Consider the following 19732-nt stretch of genomic DNA (forward strand, 5'->3'; position numbering starts at 1 on the left):
GATAGCTCCCTTTCAAACAGCCAGCAAGGGATGCAAGGAAAAAAAAAAAAAGATTAACCTCAAGATGTTTTTGCTCCCCAACCTCCTTCCTTTTGCCTTTTGTTTTCTAGTTTTTCCTTCCAGTCCCTTGGGGCCCAGAAGCATCCCCAGTGGCATGCCCAGTGTGGCAGTGGCCATCTCCTCTGTGCCATCATGTGACAGGGATGTGCCCTGTGCAGCCCTGTGTGCCTGTTCTCCCTGGTCTGCAGTTTTGGGAAGAAGCAGCAACGGGGCCGCAGGAGTGTGTGAGCTCACCCCAGCCGTGCAAGAGAGCAGCAGCCTGGGGCTGAAGGAAGGGGCACGGGAGGCCCCATGGCTGCAGTGTCTGTGCTAGGCATGTGCTTTGGAAAGCTGCAATGTCTAGAAAATAACTGAGCAGAGAAATGGGAGTTTAGCGGTGTGGTCAGTAGAAAAGAGGCAGGTGAAAAAGGGGGAAGAATGGAGGTTTGTGTGCTAAAGGGAGCATGTGGTGAGGCACAGACATGTAAATTGTGTGGTTCTCATCAGCACAATATGGGAGAAGTATTTGCCATAACGGAGCCAACTCTCAGTGAGCAATGGCCTTTTCCTGCTGAAATCGAGACTGTTAATGGAGGGCGAGGTTGCACCAGCGTTAGTGCGTGCTCCTGCTTCAGCGGTGCTGAATTCACACCCCTTCCCTGTGCGATCCAAAGGTGAAATAAACACTCCTCCTCCGACTTTGAAACTGCTCTTTTAAGGGCATGGAAGAAAAATAATCGTACAATCAAAGCTGCTAGAAATCAGTGGGGATTACAGGGGGATATGCGGAGGGGCTCATACATCCATGTCCAGAGAGGTAAACCATATATATACACTTATGCACTAGCAAGGTCTTTCTTTGCCAGGGTTAGACAGTCTCTTCCAATTTCTAATCACAAGCCCACTTGAGCTGTTAGCAGTTCCTTTAAACAGGGATTTGGTCTGTTTAGGCTGACTGTCCTCCTTGAGAGCAGATGGTTTCTGTTACTGGATAATATTTCAAAAGAAAGGGTTTTTCTCCTTTTCTGTAATGCCCCCATTATTGCTTTATTGAGCTCTGAGATTCCGGCATTGGGAGCGTGAGAGCTGCACGGGCCGGGCAGTGCGGATGCAGGAGACTGTCCTTCCCTGGCTGGAGTTGGTGCCGAGGTGAAACGAGTTGGTTAGTCAGTGCAATGGACAGGACACTCGCTGGTGTCTCAGCACTCCTGGGGCCTGTTTTGGAGCCAGCTGTCCTGGAGGATGAGCCCTCTTCCTCCCCTGCCTTGTTTTTCCCTCCTACCTTTTGGCTATTTAGGCTGAATGGTGAATAAAACTGTTAAACACAGCACAGAGAGAGGAAGCCCCTTCAGCTGCTTGTCCAGTCTCTCCTTCTCTTCCTGCTCCCTGTTTTCTGAGCCTTTAAATCTCCTTCTCTTTGCAGCCCAATGACCCGGTAACGAACATATGCCAGGCAGCGGACAAGCAGCTCTTCACCCTGGTGGAGTGGGCGAAGAGGATTCCCCACTTCTCCGAGCTGCCCCTGGATGACCAGGTCATCTTGCTCAGAGCAGGTGAGTGGGAAGCGTCACCACACGGGCACCAACGAGAAGCCCCATCAGGGCTCTAGGACTGTTATGTCTTGCAAGTGACAGGTATTATGCTTAGATTTAGTTCCCTGCAACTTGAAAGCTATTAGCTGTTTCTGAATAATAGCCTCTGATAATTCAATTGCTAAATAGGTTTTAAAAAGCCCCAAGGGATGTGTTACTGAATGTGTTCCAAAATGTTGCACCAGCTGCCAATCTGCTGAAAAATGGCCCGACTTCATCTCTGATGAGCAAGGTTCTCGGAGATGTGTGGCGGGTTGTTTAAATCAAGGGAACTATGCGCTATCTCCCTCCCAAGTGGAGACTTGAAACAGAAGTGGGCTTGGGACTCCATGAGATTTCATAGAAGATGTTTGATCATAATTAAAAACAGAAAGGAGAGAAAAATATATAACTCTCTCTCTCTCCCACCCACCAAGATGAAAATAAAGTTCTCCAGGCTTATTTTAAATTTCCTTGCACTGCAGGGAGTCTGCAGGAATGGAGGCTTTGGGAGGTTAAAAGCAGTTAGCTGTGAAAAGGGCCTTCTTCCATTAGGTAAATTCAAGCCCCTACTGCTGGCAGATTATGCACAAAGACTGGGGAGGGCAAAAAAATCAAGGCAGAACTCAACAAGGGTGCATTTTAGGCACGAAGCTATTTGCATAGCCCCAGTCATCAAATAAGTGATTAAACAGGCTGTGGCTTGACACAGCGGAGAAAGTTTTCTTGCTTAGACAAAGGGGAAGTCAGGTTGTCAGTGGGACTCATGAAACTGCTTCCAGCAAATGACAAAGTTGATATGAAGGATGAAACTGGGAGAGGAAATGAAAAGACTTTGACAACCGGCTGTGGTGCCCAGCTCTCAACTTGGCAGTTAAAAGCAAAAAACCCTGGACTACGTGAAGCCAGGAATTAAGGAAGACCTTGGTGTAGAGCAGAGGTACAGCCTCAGACGAGGGTGAACTGCTGAACTAAGTGGAACAAACCACTCCATCAGCAGTCCAAAGAAACCAGAGCAAGCCAGGGACTCTGAAGTCCACCAGGAAAACTTCTGCTCTTGTTGTTTTCTGAATAGAAGTGGCCCCCGTTGCATGAGGAAAGGTGGCCAGAGGCATCCTCCCACCGAGAACTGGTGGGATGCTTTCTTGTGAAGTGGCAGTGAGATGATAGTTTTAAGGTTTCTCTTGTTTCCCCAAAAGGCCCTTTTAGAAGGGATTTTAGAAGGGGAAAAACCTGCAGGGTGTGTGCTCTGCTTTCTGCGTGGTCTGACCTCGGTTTAATGGCCTTCTTAGAAGAGCCGTTACCGATCTCCTTTGATGGCAACATTTCTGATTTCCTGCTGCTTGGAAACTGTATGCCACAAAACAGATGCCTGTGCAATTGGGCAGCAAAATGCAGCAAGAATCAAGTGCACAGGTATTCACTTCAACACAAAGCCTGAGAACTGCCAGAAGAGTCTGGTCCATGGTCTATTTGTCCAGGTTGTTTCGGAGGAAGGTATGAGGGCTCCAGTGCTAGAAGATGATGGGATCACTGTTTTCCTCCTTTCTACCACATAACACTAGCTGTCACTCTGATTTTTTTAATAGAGGATGACTGTCGCCCTAATGCATGAATATTAATACTTTCTGCAACTTTTTCATTGATTGTTAACTACTATAACTGCATATCCTGGCCCTTTATACAAATATCTAGTTCCTCCTGGATTCTCAGTAAAATCCTTGGCCTCAGTGGTTTCTGGGCAATTGAGTCCCACCACGTACTGGTGTAGAATTTCCACTCTTCTAGTTTACTAAAATGTAATGTTAGTCACATGTTTTGTCTCGTGGTTACAACAGCAGTCTGGGAATGGGGAATCTTGGTTTTATTCATCCTCTGGAACAGAACTTGAACTCCGAGCTTGAGCAAGTCACATGCCTTCTCGACTGCTCCAGTTTGCCTTTTGGTAGTGATGCTTCTTCGAGCTTCCGGTAGATGCTGGGTCAACCTGCTGGTATTCATACAGCCGGCTCAGGGCCGCCTCTGGAAAATGGAATGGTGCATTTCTGAAGAGGGTCTCTAGAGCTGCTTGTTGAGGATAAATCTGGAGGGAAGCATCTCTACTGAAATCTTTGAAATGAGGGCTTTTCGCAAGTCCTACAAGGAAGAGCTGAATTCAAACAAAGAGCTATATTTCACTTAGGTGAAATGGAAACAAAACCCACAATAAGTTCAAGGTTTTGTTTTCTGTGTAGAAGGCAGCTAATAAATTCTAAATTGGAGACTTGGTGACCTGATGTTCTTGCCTTTATGTTGTTGCATATTATTTTTTAAACGATCCCCTACGTTCTCTTTTTGGCTCGTTTTGTATCAAGCGTATCTATTGCTGAAATGAGACTCCAGCCCCCTTTCTTGATGTTTACATCCCAGCTTTTTTTCCCCGGCAGCTGAGCCGTGCCACCTCTCCCAGCCCCAGGATTGCCCGCTGGAGGGGCTGGGGCTCCTGGGGCTGGGGCTCCCGGGGCTGCTCCGTGGGGTGGCAGGGAAGGTGGCTGCGGATCCCGCTGTGTCCTGGCGATGCGTGTTTTGTCGTGTCTCTGACTGCGGTCGCTCCTGCAGCATATCCTGTAGCCGAGCCCACGGGACGGGCTGCACCCAGCAAGGCAGAGTGCCAGGAGCGGCCCTGGCACGGGCTCGCAGCTCCCAGCGCCTCGGTCAAGTGGGGCCTCAGATAACCTCCCTGCAAAGTCTGTTAACCAGTGGCTCTATCTATTATTGAGTGCAGAGAGTGGCCTGCTGAGAACAGCTGCCCATGAAATATTTAAGTCTTAAAATTTAGCTAAGAGCGCTAGTCAGGTTCATTCATGCATCCTCTGAGGCAAAATTAAGTGGAACACGCATCTTTGGAGGAGTGCTGCTGGATGTGCCAGCAGTAGCTTTCTTTGGTAATCCTGAATCATTTAAAAATCTTCACTCTTTGAGCTTTTTGAAGGAGAAGGAAACCCAACTTTTCAAGCCTGTTTTCCTCAAGTTTTCTTTTTCCCCCAAGCTTGCTGCAATTGAGATGGCAGTCACCTGAAGTCACCTCGACATTGAGGACAGCCTGCAAAGTGGGGCAGAGAACCAGATCTCTACAACAGAAATTCATTTTATATGATTGAGTGGTGAGGAGGGAAGCTTTGTACTGAGATGGGCTAATGCAGTGGTCACTGCACTGTCTAGTGCCTTCCTTACCCGAGGTGAGCAAAAGCATCCTCGGTGGCTGCAGTTCCTTTACTTGAAATGAAAGGACTAGCAAGCCTCAAAAAAAGCTGATCTGCTTTTTCCATGGTTGGGCTGAAATGCAAAACTCTTGGGGCAAACTTGTTTGATGTTTAACTGACATTTGCTGCCTGTTGTAGTCCTGAATTTTCCCCTGCTCTCTGCCTTGTCCCTTTAGCTCGCCAGCTTTTTGGGGCAGGGATTCTGTGCCAAAAGCACCAGGTAGAAGTAGGGTCCCCATCTCAGCCAAAACTTCCCAGCTCTAAATGGCAATAATTCTTCTGAGGGAACGCTGGTTAATCCCACGCTTCTCAGCTGGAATAACACCAGTGCAGATGTTGGTGGCACCCCGCAGCCACAACACTTTCACATATTCTTGGCAAGCCTTGCTCTGAGGCTGGCTGTGGATTTGCTCACATGATGCAAAGAGGTGGCACTGAGGACTTGCAGAGCTGCAGCAGATGGGTGTTAGGTCATGTCTGGGAGGGCAGAGTTACGAAAGCTGGTACTGGGGAAGGACATTGCAAACCAGCGTTGGTTTTTTTACTGTTGATTAATGCTGCAGGGAAGATCTGTATGTGGAATTGCTGCGGGTCTGCGTGTGATGGACAGCAGGAAGCACCTACAGCACCTTTCTGTGGGTCACCCTTGGTCTGGCTCCAAGAGGGCATCTTTGGTCTTGGAGCACAGCTCAGGCAGACTGCTCGTGCAGTCCCATATCCTCTCCTCAGTTCTTGTGTTTCATAGCACTGCAATCCCTCTGGAAGTGCCAGGTCCCACCCAGTAAATAGCCAAATAAATGTTCCCTTGATTGGGGTGGAAACATCCTGTAGCCACTTAGGAAACAGTGAACTTTATTCCTTGTCAACATTTCTAATGGTACAACCCACCTCTGCTACAGCGGGTAAATACAGCACACATGGACCTTGTGTTTATTCCTGAGCCGCAAGCCCCAGTCAGCGAGACCATGCATGTTTCTGTGGCAGGAGAGGAGATGAAGGGTATTGTTGTCTCGCTTTTCCAGCATGGAAGAAAAAAAAAAATCAAATGTCCTGAGATTTCTGGACCCTGCCAAGCAATTCTGTGTTCTGGACATCAGAACATTTTCAGACCAAGTATATCGGCCCCAGGAGGAGTGTGAGACTCTCCAGGGTTGCATAAAACCTGTCTGGTCTTATCACAGATGTGTCTCCTTGCAGCAGGTTGAAAGTCTTTGAAATTTCAGCTCTTCAAGCTTCCTTGTTCTGGGTTTGTTTCAGGTACTTTTTAACTCAGCTGGTAACAAATTTTAGAAATTGAAAAAGTGTTAAATTTGAATGGGGAACTGGGAGACTGGGAGGGAAGTCGTATCTTCCTTCCCTTTCCAATTTGTAACTAGTTCAAACTGCTCCCTTGGCGTCCAGGCTTAGAGGATGTGTGTTTTCATATTTCCTGAAGTGGCACGTCCAGTAACGAATATGACAAATGCTTCTTTTCAAGCAGCTCTGGAAAGCTTTTGTTACTGGCTGTGTGGGAAGGACCTTGGTGGACCAGTCATGGATGTAGGACCTCCGTGTAGTAGTGCGCTACAACCACGGGTCTGAAGATGGTTGCTCCCTTCAAGTATTTACAGTCGAAGTAGATGGCCAGAAGAGACAAATCTCAGCAAGCGTTTTCATGGTCCAGGTTTACACAGTTGAATCATGGTGAATGAAGTTGTGTGCCTCACTGTGGCTTAAAAATAAGCCCAATTAGCTGATAGAAAACATTAATAGCTCTTTATCTGCTACCAGGCACAGAGTATAAGGTCAGGTCATGAGCACAAGGCTCCACACCCACTCATAGGTTTATACAGAGAAGAGTGGGGTGGAGAGCTATTTGCACTAGTGCCTGCAAGGCTTATAGAGGAAATTACTTTCCTTATTACGTTTTTAGTGCATTGGTTGCTTACTGATTTTTTTTTTTTTCCTTCCCTGACATCCAAGAAAGGGTTGGGTGTCAGGAAAGTTTCTCCCACCTTCTGACATCCAGCAACTTCCAAGCACTCTAGCAAAGGCAGATCTTTAGTGATTTCCTCCTCTCTTCTTAGAGAAGATTAGAGACAGAGAAGTGACTGCTGATCTCTGAACCCCCTGACGACCCCGTGGCTCTAACCTGTGCCCTTGGTTGTTTTCTCCTCCCCAGGGTGGAACGAGCTCCTAATTGCCTCCTTCTCCCACCGCTCCATAGCTGTGAAAGACGGGATCCTCTTAGCCACCGGGCTTCACGTGCATCGGAACAGCGCTCACAGTGCTGGTGTCGGTGCCATCTTTGACAGGTGGGAAGATGGAGGGGATGGGCGGTGGGGAATGCACCTCAGTCCGTCTTGCCCAGACATCTCCATCTCTCTCTCTCCACTGCTCTGCCCCAGGGCACGTGCTGTCCATTTCCCATATTGCAGCCTGCGTGAGGTCCAGTTGGAGGTGTGCTGGCCGATAGGCTCTTGGTCGGAAGAGCCCGGGCTGAGGTCTGTCCCACTGCTTGCATGAAAACATGGTCTTTGCTGCAGGCAGGAATATTAAATCCCTCCTCTTAAACATGCAGAAACCTGCAGCCCAAAATAGTCACTGAGAGGACTGCCCAGTGTAAATCAAAGCCTCTTTCATGGGGTCCAGATGGCTTACAACATTATGAGGAGGCCAGTCGTTTATTTCTTTTCATCTTTAATTGGACCAAGATATGGTTATATTTTCACCAAAAGTACCCCAGTAGGTTCCACATGCGTATCCCAAGGGCTCCCTTTAATCTTGTGCTTTGGAAAAGTGTTTTAAAGTGCGGCTTCCAGAATGTACGACCCACATCATGTCTGCAGACACCACTTAATTGCAGCTGATTTCTTTGCCCAAGACCCATCCTGAGATGGCTTAGTTGAAACCAAATCACCTTTGCTTTTTTTGCTTTGCAAGGAAATTGCTCTTCAGACCTGGGTGACATCATTTGTTTCCTGTGAGGTCATAAGTGCAAGATCATGACTTCACTGCAAGCTCTAACAGGAAAAACTGGGCAATGAGTGGAAAATATTTCAAGACCAGCACCTGCAGTAGGAGCAAAGGGACTAATAAAAATTACCGGCAGAGGAAATTGCTTTTAGATACCTGGTTTTTTTATTTTTATTTCTTTATTTTTAGGCAGCTTTCTCTGGTGCCAGAGCCTCTCAGTGAATGTATGAAGCCAGCTCTTACAGTCCCTGTTGTATCTCTCAGGAACTATTGATGTTCCTGATGAACTATTTTTGATACAGGAGGAAAATGAGGGCATTTTCCTGAGCTGGTATAAATGAGCACTATCCCATGACTTCATTAAACATGCCCCAGAGGACCTCACTCTGGGTCTGACGCCTGTTTTTTTCATTTCTTTTTAACGCTGACACCTGTGATTTGTGTCCTTTGCAGAGTACTGACAGAACTCGTGTCAAAAATGCGAGACATGCAGATGGATAAGACAGAGCTAGGCTGCCTGCGAGCCATTGTCCTCTTCAACCCCGGTACATGCAGTTGCCTTCTCTCTCAGTTCTCCAGTCCTCTCCTGGCTGATGCTGTGTGCTTTTGGCTCCGTTCTTTCATCATTCTAAAGCCCTATTGCAAATCACGCCAGGCACCAAACCCCAAGAGCAGGGTGAGACAGAAGAGACAGGAGTGAAAGCAGGATGAGTGCTACACGTGCACCTCTCGCCTTTCAAGCATGTTCCTGGCACGCCAGGGATGGGTCTAGCTCCGTACCCTTAACTGCACCTGAACTCTCCAGGCCTCCCTTTCCAAGGGGTGTTTAACCCTTTGTAGAGGGCAACATTTCATATGCTGAAATGTTCTCCCTGTGGGGTGCAACATTATTCAGCTGAGATCTTGTGAAGAGAGGGCGAATGCCACTTTTGGGGGACTCACTGTGGGCTGTGTTCTCTGCTGAGGTGGAGGGGCTTTAATTTTATTGATTAACAGGGTCTTCCTATTTTTAGCTTTTCAGCTGATTCTGTGAAAGGAAGGTTCTAATGCTTTAGGAAGCTGTCTCTGAATAGGGGCAAATGTGAATCCAAAGGTCTTCTAAGACAAAAACTAATATTAGGGCAAAGTTAGAGCATGGATATTATTGTCCTCTGTTCCCTAATCTCAACATCCTAGGGATTTTACTAACTAGGTTTCTGGATAAGTCACCTGCAGAGCCTGGAAAGGGTGAAGGATACAAAACTGGCTCATAAAATACACAAGGTGACAAGACAAGAACCTCTTTGTCCTCAACTTGTATGGTTTAAAGAGTCCAGGATGCTTTCAAATTAGATTACTTCTCCCCTTTGGCCTCTGCTGCCCAAGTGAAGGACGTTCAGTCTTGGAGGTTGTCTCTAGCATTTCTGGTAGCAAAGCTGCAGTACATCAGTAGATACATTGGCATGATGTAGATGCCTGTATATCTCTGTGGGGGGATTTTCTGTCTTTTAGAGTGGGTCAGTCCAGGGCAGAAACAGGTGGAAAACAAGGATACAAACATCTGCGTCTATGGCCACCCCATCCACCTATGCCCGCCTGCCCTCCACTGTTCTTTGCAGGATGGATGGGTCATGCACAAATGCTGTTCCTTCTCTGGCCTTTCCCACCCTGTCCAGGGCAGTGTGTTTTAGCAGGGTTCAGTGGCTGTTTCTTGTTTGTGTTTGACTTTTTTTATTTTTATTGTAATCATCAGTAATTTATCATCTGTAATTTGGGAGTTGCCATGTATGGTAAAAGAAGGGGAATCTGGAGAGGTTCCCATCATGCATGGGCTTGGGGATATTGCTTGCTTGCCTGGCCCTTTCACCCTACTAAAAACAGCCACGGTGTCTCCTCCCACTTGGGCCCCACTGGGAGACACGGGAAGCACCGCAGTCTGGGGTCAGATCAGGTTGGGACTGCAGATAGTCACCAAATCGTGGGGGAGCTGCTAGTGCAGGGGCTTTTCTTTCAGCCCTGCCACAGTGCTTCATGTTGGAGGGAGAAATCCCACAAGCCCATGACTTGAGGGGGAGTTAAAGCCTTTGGATGAGGCTCTGTGACCACTGAATGAGCCAAAATGGCTGGGTTTGGGATGTGACTTGTCTGGTGAAACAGAACTATAGTCACAGAGCAGACCTATAAGGTCTTGATGTGTTAGGCTAATGCCCCAAATAACCTGGGGCTGAGACCCTGTGACCACAGAAGGGCTCTGTGCCCTGATCTGTTTGGGGCTGTTGGTGGCTGGCAGGGTGGAGCTGGCTGTACACCCTCGCTGGGTTGAGTCCAAAAGTGCCCGTTGCCTTTGCCTCCCTGAAAAGCCTTGATGTTTGCATCTCTTTTGACTGATGGTCTTTTCATTACCTTGCAGATTCGAAAGGTCTCTCCAACCCGGCTGAAGTTGAGGCGTTACGAGAGAAGGTGTATGCATCGCTAGAGGCATACTGCAAACACAAATACCCCGACCAGCCTGGGAGGTGAGTTGCTGGGTGTGCCTTGAGCCACTGCAAAGACTTGTTAGAAATGGCGCTGCAGCCTGGGGGAGGTCTTGGAGCCCATCTTCCAGATTATAGCCTGCTGCACCTGCAGCACGTGAGTGCTGGATCCCTTTTATTTAGGGTTCTCACCCTGTTTCTAAGCCTTCTGAGTGTGGGAGCTCTCTGCAGAGAAAATCGTTCATTTTTATCTGCTTTTGCTGTGGACATCCTTAGAAAATTGCACAGTGAAGGGGAGAGAGGTCTTTATTCTCATACTAGCAAATGGCAAATGTGGTGCAGGGGAGCAATGCAGCCAGTCCAACAGTAAAGCTCATGCGGCGAAGGCAGTGACGAGACCTGGAGTGTCCTGGCTCCTGATGCTACAGCAGTGGGATGAGCACATGGGGGAACGGGTATCATTTCCCTTTTGGAAACCACTGAGAACAAACCACAGCAAAAACAAGACACACACGGAGTTAATTTTCAGTGGCAGATGAGCATCATTGCTGGGAACTGAAAGCCTCAATTGATGCTCTCTTCTCCCCTCCCCTCCTCCCCCAATCCAGCTGGGAATGGGAGGGGGAATTAGGAATGCTTTCCTGGACTGCTCCAAAGCTGAGTGGGCGCATTTTCCCAGTTACAGCCTGAAGCTGGCAACTGCCAGTTAAGTTACTGACAGTCATTTAAGAAACCAAGCAAAGCACTAGAAACTGCTGCTGGTACATATCACTACTGAGGCATAAATATTGGGAAAAGCAGCCCAAGCAACTAGGATTTGCATCTTACCTGCATTCCTGGCCTTGCTTATCTGGATGGTTAAAAAAAAAGGATGCTCTTAAACTAGTGAATGCAGAGGGCAGATCCCTGCCTCAGAAGCAATATCGCACTGTGTTTCCCCCACACACTGTGGATATCAGTGTACTGGCAATTGAAAGCAGACGCATTGTTAAGGGGCTTCTTGGATGTTCATGATTGGGTTGTGGAGGGGAAAATTAGGATGAAGATACCTTTGGGTGTTTTTGATTTTTGTGGTGAGGAGGGGAAATGAGTGATGATTGTGGTGCATAGAGCAGGGATGATTACCTCTCCTCCCTCTGTAGTTTGCTTGGACCCCAGGCCAAATCTAAATCTAGCTGCTCTTCCTGTAAAGCATTATTAAATTGCACCCCCTAAGCAAATCCAGATCCTGGACTTTGGCTGTTCTGATGTTTCAGAAGAGCTCTGCTCCCCTTCGGGCTCGAAATGTGCAGCCAGCCGTAAATGGCACGAGGAGAGCTGCATTTGGAAATCCAGCCAGGAGCTCTCCTGGAATATTTCCCCCGTGGGAAGCTCTCTTAGCTTCGAACAGGCATCCAGTGTCTGCAGCTGAACCTTGCAGTGCACACATGCGTCTGCTCGCTGGTTCGCTCCTGCAGGCTGGGCTGGGACTCGGGAGCAGGACAACGTAGCAACGAGTCCCAGGAGCGTGTGACCTCTCTGGTCACCGCTTTCAGTTGTGCCCAGTCTTCATTTGCCAAACGAAGCGGCCTTGCATGAGGAAGCAAAGTTGCTGAGACAATGGCCAAAATCTATTCCCCTGGGGCGCTACATCAGTGATGCAGAAGGGAGAGTTTCAGATCCGATAGCCTGGACCACGGGCTGTTGAGTATGATGATCTCCCACTGGCTTTGAAAGACCTTGAGCTGGGCAGCCAAACCTTGAGCCTCTGTTTCCCTCTGTAAAGAGGATGCTGACACCCTCTTTGCGAATAGCTTTAGGGACAACACACTAGGGCTGTACCTAGGTTAGCAGTGCTCGGTCACGGCTCTCATTACTGCCTCTGTTATGGCACAGGACAACAGTGGATTCAATCCAAATTGCTCGGGAGGGTTAATTCGTAGGCTAGGAATCCAGAGTTACACAATAGCTAAATGAAAACTCTCAGGAGCGCTCTCCATCCTCCTGGTCTAATGGTACAATGTGATCACCATCTGGGGCTGGAAACAAGTTCTTCCTGTGGTTGAGCAAATGCACGGTCGAGCCTTCGCAGGCGTTGCACACCCTCCCCTGCTTCATGCTGCTGCGAACGCTTAGCTTTGCTGCTGCCAAATTTCAAGTGCCCTTTGGTGCGTGACTTTAGCGAAGTCCCGGCTAGCTAGTCCATGATCAAGGGCTCGCAAGCTTGATGTAAACATGATGGCACCAAAAATGAACTTCTCTGCAGCAGTGAGACGAAGGGAAACATTCCTAGGAAAAACTGAGCAGCGCTCCCTCCCCTCGGGCACCCCCTGCTCCTCGGATGGGGAGGGCACGGTGTGTACGTGACATGGAGCAGCCATGGGTAATCAGGGCTATTTTCTCCCCTCCAAGCCGCAGCCCTGGCACACTGCGCTGCGGGCTGGTTATCTCACAGTTAAATGTATCTGAGGGCTGGAGCCATCATCTGGTTTGGTTTAAAGTGAAACTTCCTGAATGGGATGGTAGGACTGATTTGTTTTTCCTGGCTCTTGTCCCACTGTTCTCGCCAGCTCAGCAAAAAAAAGAGAGAGAGAGAAGTGTGTGTGCATATATAATATCTGTATGTTTGTGCATGTCTCTCTCGATGTATATATTTTTTAGAGAGTTCCCTTCTCCCTGTGCTGGCTCGGTTCTGGCCATTGCGCTGCATTGCTTATGTCGAAGCCTTGATTGTGCAGCAGTAAAAACAAATAAAGGTGCTCTCAATTATTAAAGGGCCTTTCTTCCTTTTTGAGAGCACTCACACAAAAGCCACGGGGTGCCTGTAAGGAGGTGACATTCCCCCAGCGTGTCTCCTCTTGAGACCTCGTGGAGCCCACCCGAGGCTCTTGGCAGCGAGGCTCATGCAGGCAGATGTGAGGAGATGTGGGCACCCTCCACCCCTGGGGGCCGTGCTGCCGCCCGCTCCGGAGCCCGGCACAGATTGCCCGGTGCAGAGGAGCCCATGGCTTTCTCCCTGCTCCGAGGCCTCCCTTGCCAGCGTGCACCATCCAGCAGCTCTCCAAGCCAGCTGGTTGCTTGGCTCGCTCTGTCCGGGAGGCCAGCATGCAATAGCCTTTCTCCAGCACAGCTGGCCAGCCCTGGGGCTCATCTCCTCTGCCTGCGGGGATTTGGCTGGAGTCAGTCGCCCCGTTAATCACCTGGAGCAGTGGCAAGGCTGAGCTTGTCCAAGCTGGGACCGCGCTGGCTGTTTCGTCCTCCATGAGCTCCCTCTTCCAGCGCTGTCGGCTCTCTCCAGCCCCCCTGCCTCTCCCCTCCCCGAGCCACCCGCAGCACTCGTTGCCTGTCAGCGCTCTTAAAAGCATCATGGGTGCAACCTGAAAAGCATCTCTTCCAGGCAGGGTTGGGAGAAAGGGCTTTTGTTTAGCTGGGGGTTAGCTGAGCCCCACGAGACGCTTTGTGCCAGGCAGGGAGCAGGGCAGCAGCTGCTGGCAGCCCCCCGGACCCAGGCGCGGACAAGGGGGCTGCGCGGTGGCTTCCCGGGAGAGATCTGCTCTGGGTCTAGCACTGTTGCCAGCTTCAAGCCTTTGCTTCAAAAGCCACTGTCACCTTTCATTGGCTTCATCTAGAAGCGCCTTCAGCCCAGATTTCTGCCGTGCGAGCAGGCCCTGGGGGCTCAGAGCGGTGGCAGCAAGTAACCTGGAGTGACATCTGTGCAGAGCTGCCTGTGAGGTGCCCAGTCCTTACATGGAGGAGGCATCACCAGGCGAACTGCCACTCTGCTCTGTGAGATACCCGCACTCAGCATCTCTTCCGTCCTGCCTCATCCTCACGGCTGGCTTCAGTTTTCCCTGACCAAAATCAAACTGATGTAAGCTGCTTGCGCTGCTGAATGTGAAAAGCCTGGCTCAGGAGGTTTCTCCTCTCCTTGGTTGTGGTGTAAGGAGTCCACAAATGTTTCAGGGCACTCTCTGAGTGCAGGTGATGTAACCCACGTGCATGAAGCCAGCAGTGCACCCCAGTCCAGAGGGGACTGCCTTTAGTTCTTGCTTTACTCTCTCAGTTTTGCTCCCAGCTGTTGTGAATATCATCTTCACCACTGCTGCCTGATCTTCAGGGCCTGGGATACAAATACCCATGAGTTATTTCTCTGGGTTTAGCCCCATGACTTTGGTAGCAAAAGACATTGCCTCAGCTGGGTCTGACTCAGATCCATTCTGAGCAGAAGCAGTGTCAGGAGCTTTGCAGGTCATGGGCAGAAACAGGGCCGCAAGTGGGATCTTTAACCGTGCTGTGTTTCCTGCCCTCCCCAGGTTCGCCAAGCTCTTGCTCCGTCTCCCTGCGCTCCGGTCCATCGGCCTGAAATGCCTGGAGCACCTCTTCTTCTTCAAGCTAATAGGCGACACGCCGATCGACACCTTCTTGATGGAAATGCTGGAAGCGCCTCATCAAATGACTTAGAGAACTGCTGCTGGGTCAGTCCCTACCGCCTGGCCGGGGCCTCCCGGGGCTCCTTCCTCTGCTTTTCTCCTCCTCTGCCCTGGCCCCCTTCCCTGCCTCCTCTCCCCGATGCTGGAGACACCGTCTGATCTTCTCCGTCTGCTCCCCAGGGCGACACCCTGAAGTCCTTGCCTCCTCATCATGTTCACCCTTGTTCATTCGCTGTCATTGCTGCGTCTAAAGATCTGGTAGCGGTTTCCCTGCGGTAGATGTAGAGAAGTGGGAACGGAGTGTTTTTCACAAGCGACCACGGCTCTCCCCCGCGCCCTGGTCCCCCTCGCCGTTTGTAGCGAGCCGCGGGCTGGGTTTTGCGGTGCCCCCCCGGTCGGGGCCGCCTTTCCCAGGGCCGAGGGGGGCTGGGAGTGGGGGACGGCCCGAGCCGGCCACGGTGGCCCTTTGGGCAGTGGGGTTCAGATGACCTAAGGGGAGTGGTTTAACTCGCTGAATTGCAGCTGGCTATTTTCAGAGGATGGAGTTTTTGAAAAAGAGAAGAGAAAAAAAAAATCTATTTTTGGTTTCCAACTATTATTAGTAGTCTTAGTAGTTACTTCTCTGAGGGAGAGGCAGCCCTCACCGTGCCCCGCAAATGAGTCACCCGTGGCTGCACCGAGCCTTCTCCTTTCAGTTCAAAGCAGAGGATTTGGGATTGATCTTAATCCCCCCCCAGCAAAGAAAGACCCGAACGGAGAGATGAACAGTGGTGCGGACAGACGGAGCCGCCCTGCCCTGGGTGCGGAGGGCAGCGCGGGATGGAAAGGCCCCGCTTCCCAGCTGGAAGGGCAGCCGGGTGCCGCTGCTGCTTCCAAAGATGACTCTGCGCTGGGCTGCGGAGCTCGCCAAGCAGACGGGAGCCAACTGGAACGTGCGGGCCTGCAGCGCTTGCTCTGGGGCTGCGAGGGACTCAAAATCGCCCTGTGCCGGCTTGCGGGGGGCTCGCGGGCCCCCCCTGCACTGCGTGCGTGCCCACCACGCTGCAGCATTTCGTGTCCGTGAGGCTCAGCGCGGCTGACCCTGCGGGGAGCTGGCGTTTGCTGCCAGGGCTTCTGCAACGGAGGCGATGGTCCTTTGGCAGGCAGCCGCGCGGCGTGGGCACCGCTCCCCCCTTGGCGGGTCCTGGCCCAGCTCGGTGGGGCTGGGGGGGCTGCCAGCCGGTGGGGCGGGCACCACAAAACGTGGCTTTCACGCTGGCCGAGCTGCAGGTAGGCAGGTGGCCGGGGTGCCGGCGGGCCCTGCGACGTGCCGGCGAGGTCCGAGCCCTCACCTCCGATTTCGGGAGGCTGCTCTTGTCGATTCAGCAGCTGCGGTTTGCAACCCTGTAAGGCAGCAATTAGTGGGAGCGCTTGGCCGGGCTGTTAATTGTGTATGTTAATTAGTGGTGAAGCAAGAACTGGGACCCCCTCCGCTTTCCTGCATCTCCTCCGCTTTCCTGCATCTCCTCCGTCAGGCAGAGACGTGGATGCTGCAAGGGCCCGGCCGGAGCCGGGGAAGCCAGCAGCACCCCTGCCCGGGTGGGCACTGGGCACCCGGCTCCCTGCCAGCCGGAGCCCTCGGCTTTTTAATTAAGCCTTTGCTTGGCAGCAGGGAGATGGGGGGGTTGGGGGCTTCCCAGCCCCGCTGATGGACGTCGCTGCCGATTACGGCCGCTTCCCCTGTGCGGTCGCGCCGGGCAGGGCTGCCCGTGGCCCCTCGGCGGGGAGCCGCGTCGCGCCGGCCCTGTCTCGCGCCTGGGGAGCGTTTCCAGCTCCTTCAGTCTCGTGTTTCCCCATCGCTGATGGACTTGGGCAGCAGGAGCCGGGCTGGGCAGGGAGGAGGAGGAGGAGGAGGAGGAGGGACAGCCGCTTGGCTTTCGCAGAGCGATGCCTTCTGCATTAACCCTCCTCGCGCATCCTGGCACTGCAGCCGGGCCTGCCGGGCCGGCTCCCCGGGGAGCTCGGGAGGCCGAGGAAAGTCACCAGGGAGCATTTGTCCCTTCCAGCTCACAATCTCACTTTAATCAGGTGTCTCCAGAGCCCAACTTAAAAAATGAGTTAGAAGAAAACGCAAACAATGAAGGATCTTGCTGAGGGTTTTTCTCCTCCGCAGCAGCGATGGTTTGTCCTGAGCCCAGCGGAGGAGCGCGCGGCCGGAGCCGCGGACGAGGTGCCTGCGGTTGGCTTCAGCCCGAGGACTTCCCCACCACTTCTATTTTTTCTGTGCTTTAAAACGATAAATTATTAGGTCCCAAATATATTTCTCGCTCTCCATCTCCCTGGGGTTGCAGCTGGCTTGTTGGGCCATCGCTCCGTGCCGGCGAGGGTGACGGCGCAGGGCCCGCTCCCGCCTCCGCTGCCGATGGGGCGCAGCCAGCACCCGGCCGTCCTCGCGGCCCGTCCCCGGCAGTGAGCGAGGCCATCTCCCTGCTAAAGAAATACTCAGGATTTCAGGTCATAACTCTCCCTTAGGCTGGCCTGAAGTGGCGCATCCACAGAGGCGGGGAGAGCGTTTTGGCTGCGTTTCTGCAGCAGCCTGCGTGCCGCCGAAAATATTATTAAACAGCTTCGCCCTGGAAGAATTTGCCAAGAAAACTAGGCAAGAGGAACGGAGTATGTAGAGGGTGCCAGTAACGCGAGCAGGCTGCGCCTTGCCAGCGTCGCGCTCGCGCCCCGCGCGCGGTGGCCGGGTCTCGCCGGGAGGGCGATGAGCGCCCGCGGCTGCGGGAGGAGACGCCGGAGAGCACGAGGGCGCTTTATGGAAGAGCCCGTCGACCTTGCACTATAATAAACCTTCACTGATGTTTATCTCCGTTGGGTAGAACCACTTTTTTCTGGTCGAATGCTTGAAAGGGGCCAGGGCCGGCTGCGAGCAGGGTGGGGGAGGCTCTTCCGTGCCTCAGTTTCCCCGGGCGGAGCAGCGTGTTGCAGGAGTCGTGCTTCTCGCTGAGGAGGGTTTTGGTGCAAGATTGAGCATCGTTCTGGACTTTCGGGGTGCTGTTGGCGCCGGCGGGTGTTGCGGGAGCTGCCGTCAGCCGGCGTCACTCCGTCACCCTCGCTGGAGCACCGGTCCATGCCGGCGGCCACCCCGGCTCTCGCGGCCCGTGACCGACCCGCAGAGCACCGGCTGCCCAAACCCCACCGCCGACGGCCCCGTCGCACCAGAAAGCTCACGCGTCCGCTGTCATCGCCGCAGCAGCCTTAAAGCAACTTGCTTTTGCATGAGTTTGAGTCTGTCATTTGTATTCTTTTCCATTTTTGGCTTTTTCATTGTTCTTTCCTCATCGTGATAGTTATGAATATACTACATGCTTGTTTGAAGAGGTGATACGTGGGTAAAAGAAGAAAAAAAGCGGCACATTATTCACTAGAGAGGTAGGACTTTTATTTAACCAGGTCTTAGTATTCTTGCAAAAATCTGGTTCGATTAGGGTGATTTATTTCCAATTCTTTTTTAAATTTCTTTCTGTTGGTGGGACAATCTTTAATTTTCTAAAGATAGCACAAACATCAGCCTTTGGGCCACCCGTCCGCCCCCCGGATGCTCCTCGCTGCCTTGTGTGTGCGTTTCAGCCGAGCCGTAAAACAAAGCGGCTCCAAGCTCAGCGTCTCCCTTCGGATGCTCCTGCCGGAGCCGTCGCGGGCCCCTGCCCGGCCGCGGCTCCGGCTGCCGCCGTCCCCCCCGGCGCCTCGCGTGCATGACCCGTTTTCAGTTGACCCATATGTGCGTGTGTATACATGTATGTACTGTAGATATATACACTGTATAAATACCCTCACTCACATATACCTATATTATAACCGTAGCAGTTACAGCCTTTTTGTGTTTTTGTTTTAAGTCGGTTCTTTTTTCCTGGGTTTTGTTTTTTCTCCTCGTACATTTTTTGCTTCGTGTAAGCGAGTACATTGTATCCGAACCCCTTCCCGAATTGGCATAAGCCAAATCTGGATCTTTATAACTCGAGACAAAGGAAATGCATCTATTTTAAGATGCCTTTTTGTTCTGTTTTTGTGTTTTGAGCAGCAGGTGGTTTTGAGTAAAATAGCTTTAGCAGTTCCCAATACTTAGCGATGGATGCCTTGGCTATGGGGTGCATAGCTGAAAAATAAAATACGTTAAAATTTAGAGTGACAAAAAAAAAAAAGAGAAAAGGAAAAATATCTAAAGCATCGATAAAGTTAAAATCTATTTTTGTACAAATGTAATTTTATCCCTTACGTATTCTTGGATATTTTTTTTTCTGGATTGTTTTGTTTCTTCTATAGAGATTGTTATAAACCGTCTCTCTCTTTCTCTCTCTCTCTCTCTCTCTTTCTCTCGGTAAATGTTCAGCCACAGGGACAGGGATCTGGAGAAGAGTGAGAAACTTTTGACCGTGTTTTAAAGGCTTTATATGAAACCTGTTTTGAAATAATTTTTTTGAATGAACTTTTTATTTTTTTCCCCCACTTCCAAAATCTTTTTTTTGGGGGGAGGGGGCGGGCTGGTCTGGGGGTGTCTTTTGTCACGTATATCCGGCGTTCCCGCAGGTCTGTTTTACTGTGAAATCACTACCGTATATTATTATTCACTTAAAAAAAAGGAAAAAAAGGAAAAAAAAAAGAATTGCTGCTGGAAACGCCAGTATTTTGATGAACAATTGTATTAGAATTGTGAAAAAAGAAAAAGAAAAAAAGGAAAAGAAAAAAGGCAAAAAAAAATATATGAGCATTTTAAAATATAACCCAGTCCAAGTCCTCTTTTGTTCTTTATGGGTGTTTTTGGAGTTGCTCCTTGGGCTCTGTCCCTGGTTGCACAGAATTCAATGGAAAATCCCCTTTTCTCGCCTGCTGACCGTGCTGGGCCTGGGGTGGGCGGCGGAGCTCAGCCCGGCGACCTCGAGTGTCTCCCCACTGCAGGGTCCCATCCCACCATGGGGTCCCCATCCCACCACAGGGTCCCATCCCACCATGGGGTCCCCGTCCCACCATAGGGTTCCCGTCCCACCAGAAGGTCCCCTCCCACCAACAGGTCCTGTCCCACC

The 19732-nt window shown here is 51.0% G+C and overlaps 1 protein-coding gene across 7 annotated transcripts in view; it reads left to right on the forward strand.

The window, feature by feature from the left end:
- The window catches only part of RXRA (retinoid X receptor alpha), a 122265-nt gene extending 102833 nt beyond the window's left edge, over window positions 1–19432 (forward strand). For 6 of the 7 annotated variants that reach the window (XM_064523852.1, XM_064523850.1, XM_064523851.1 and 3 more), the window contains 5 exons: window positions 1463–1592; window positions 7014–7146; window positions 8261–8352; window positions 10197–10302; window positions 14553–19432. In XM_064523852.1, coding sequence (XP_064379922.1) covers window positions 1463–1592; window positions 7014–7146; window positions 8261–8352; window positions 10197–10302; window positions 14553–14700 — 609 coding nt within the window. In that variant the 3' untranslated portion in view covers window positions 14701–19432. The remainder of the gene's footprint in view (window positions 1–1462; window positions 1593–7013; window positions 7147–8260; window positions 8353–10196; window positions 10303–14552) is intronic. The other variant, XM_026094427.2, reaches the window with a different exon arrangement.
- Window positions 19433–19732: the final 300 nt, after the last annotated feature.

The sequence above is a fragment of the Dromaius novaehollandiae genome, chromosome 20 (assembly GCF_036370855.1).
Source record: "Dromaius novaehollandiae isolate bDroNov1 chromosome 20, bDroNov1.hap1, whole genome shotgun sequence".
In the NCBI taxonomy this organism is placed as follows: Eukaryota; Metazoa; Chordata; class Aves; order Casuariiformes; family Dromaiidae; genus Dromaius; species Dromaius novaehollandiae.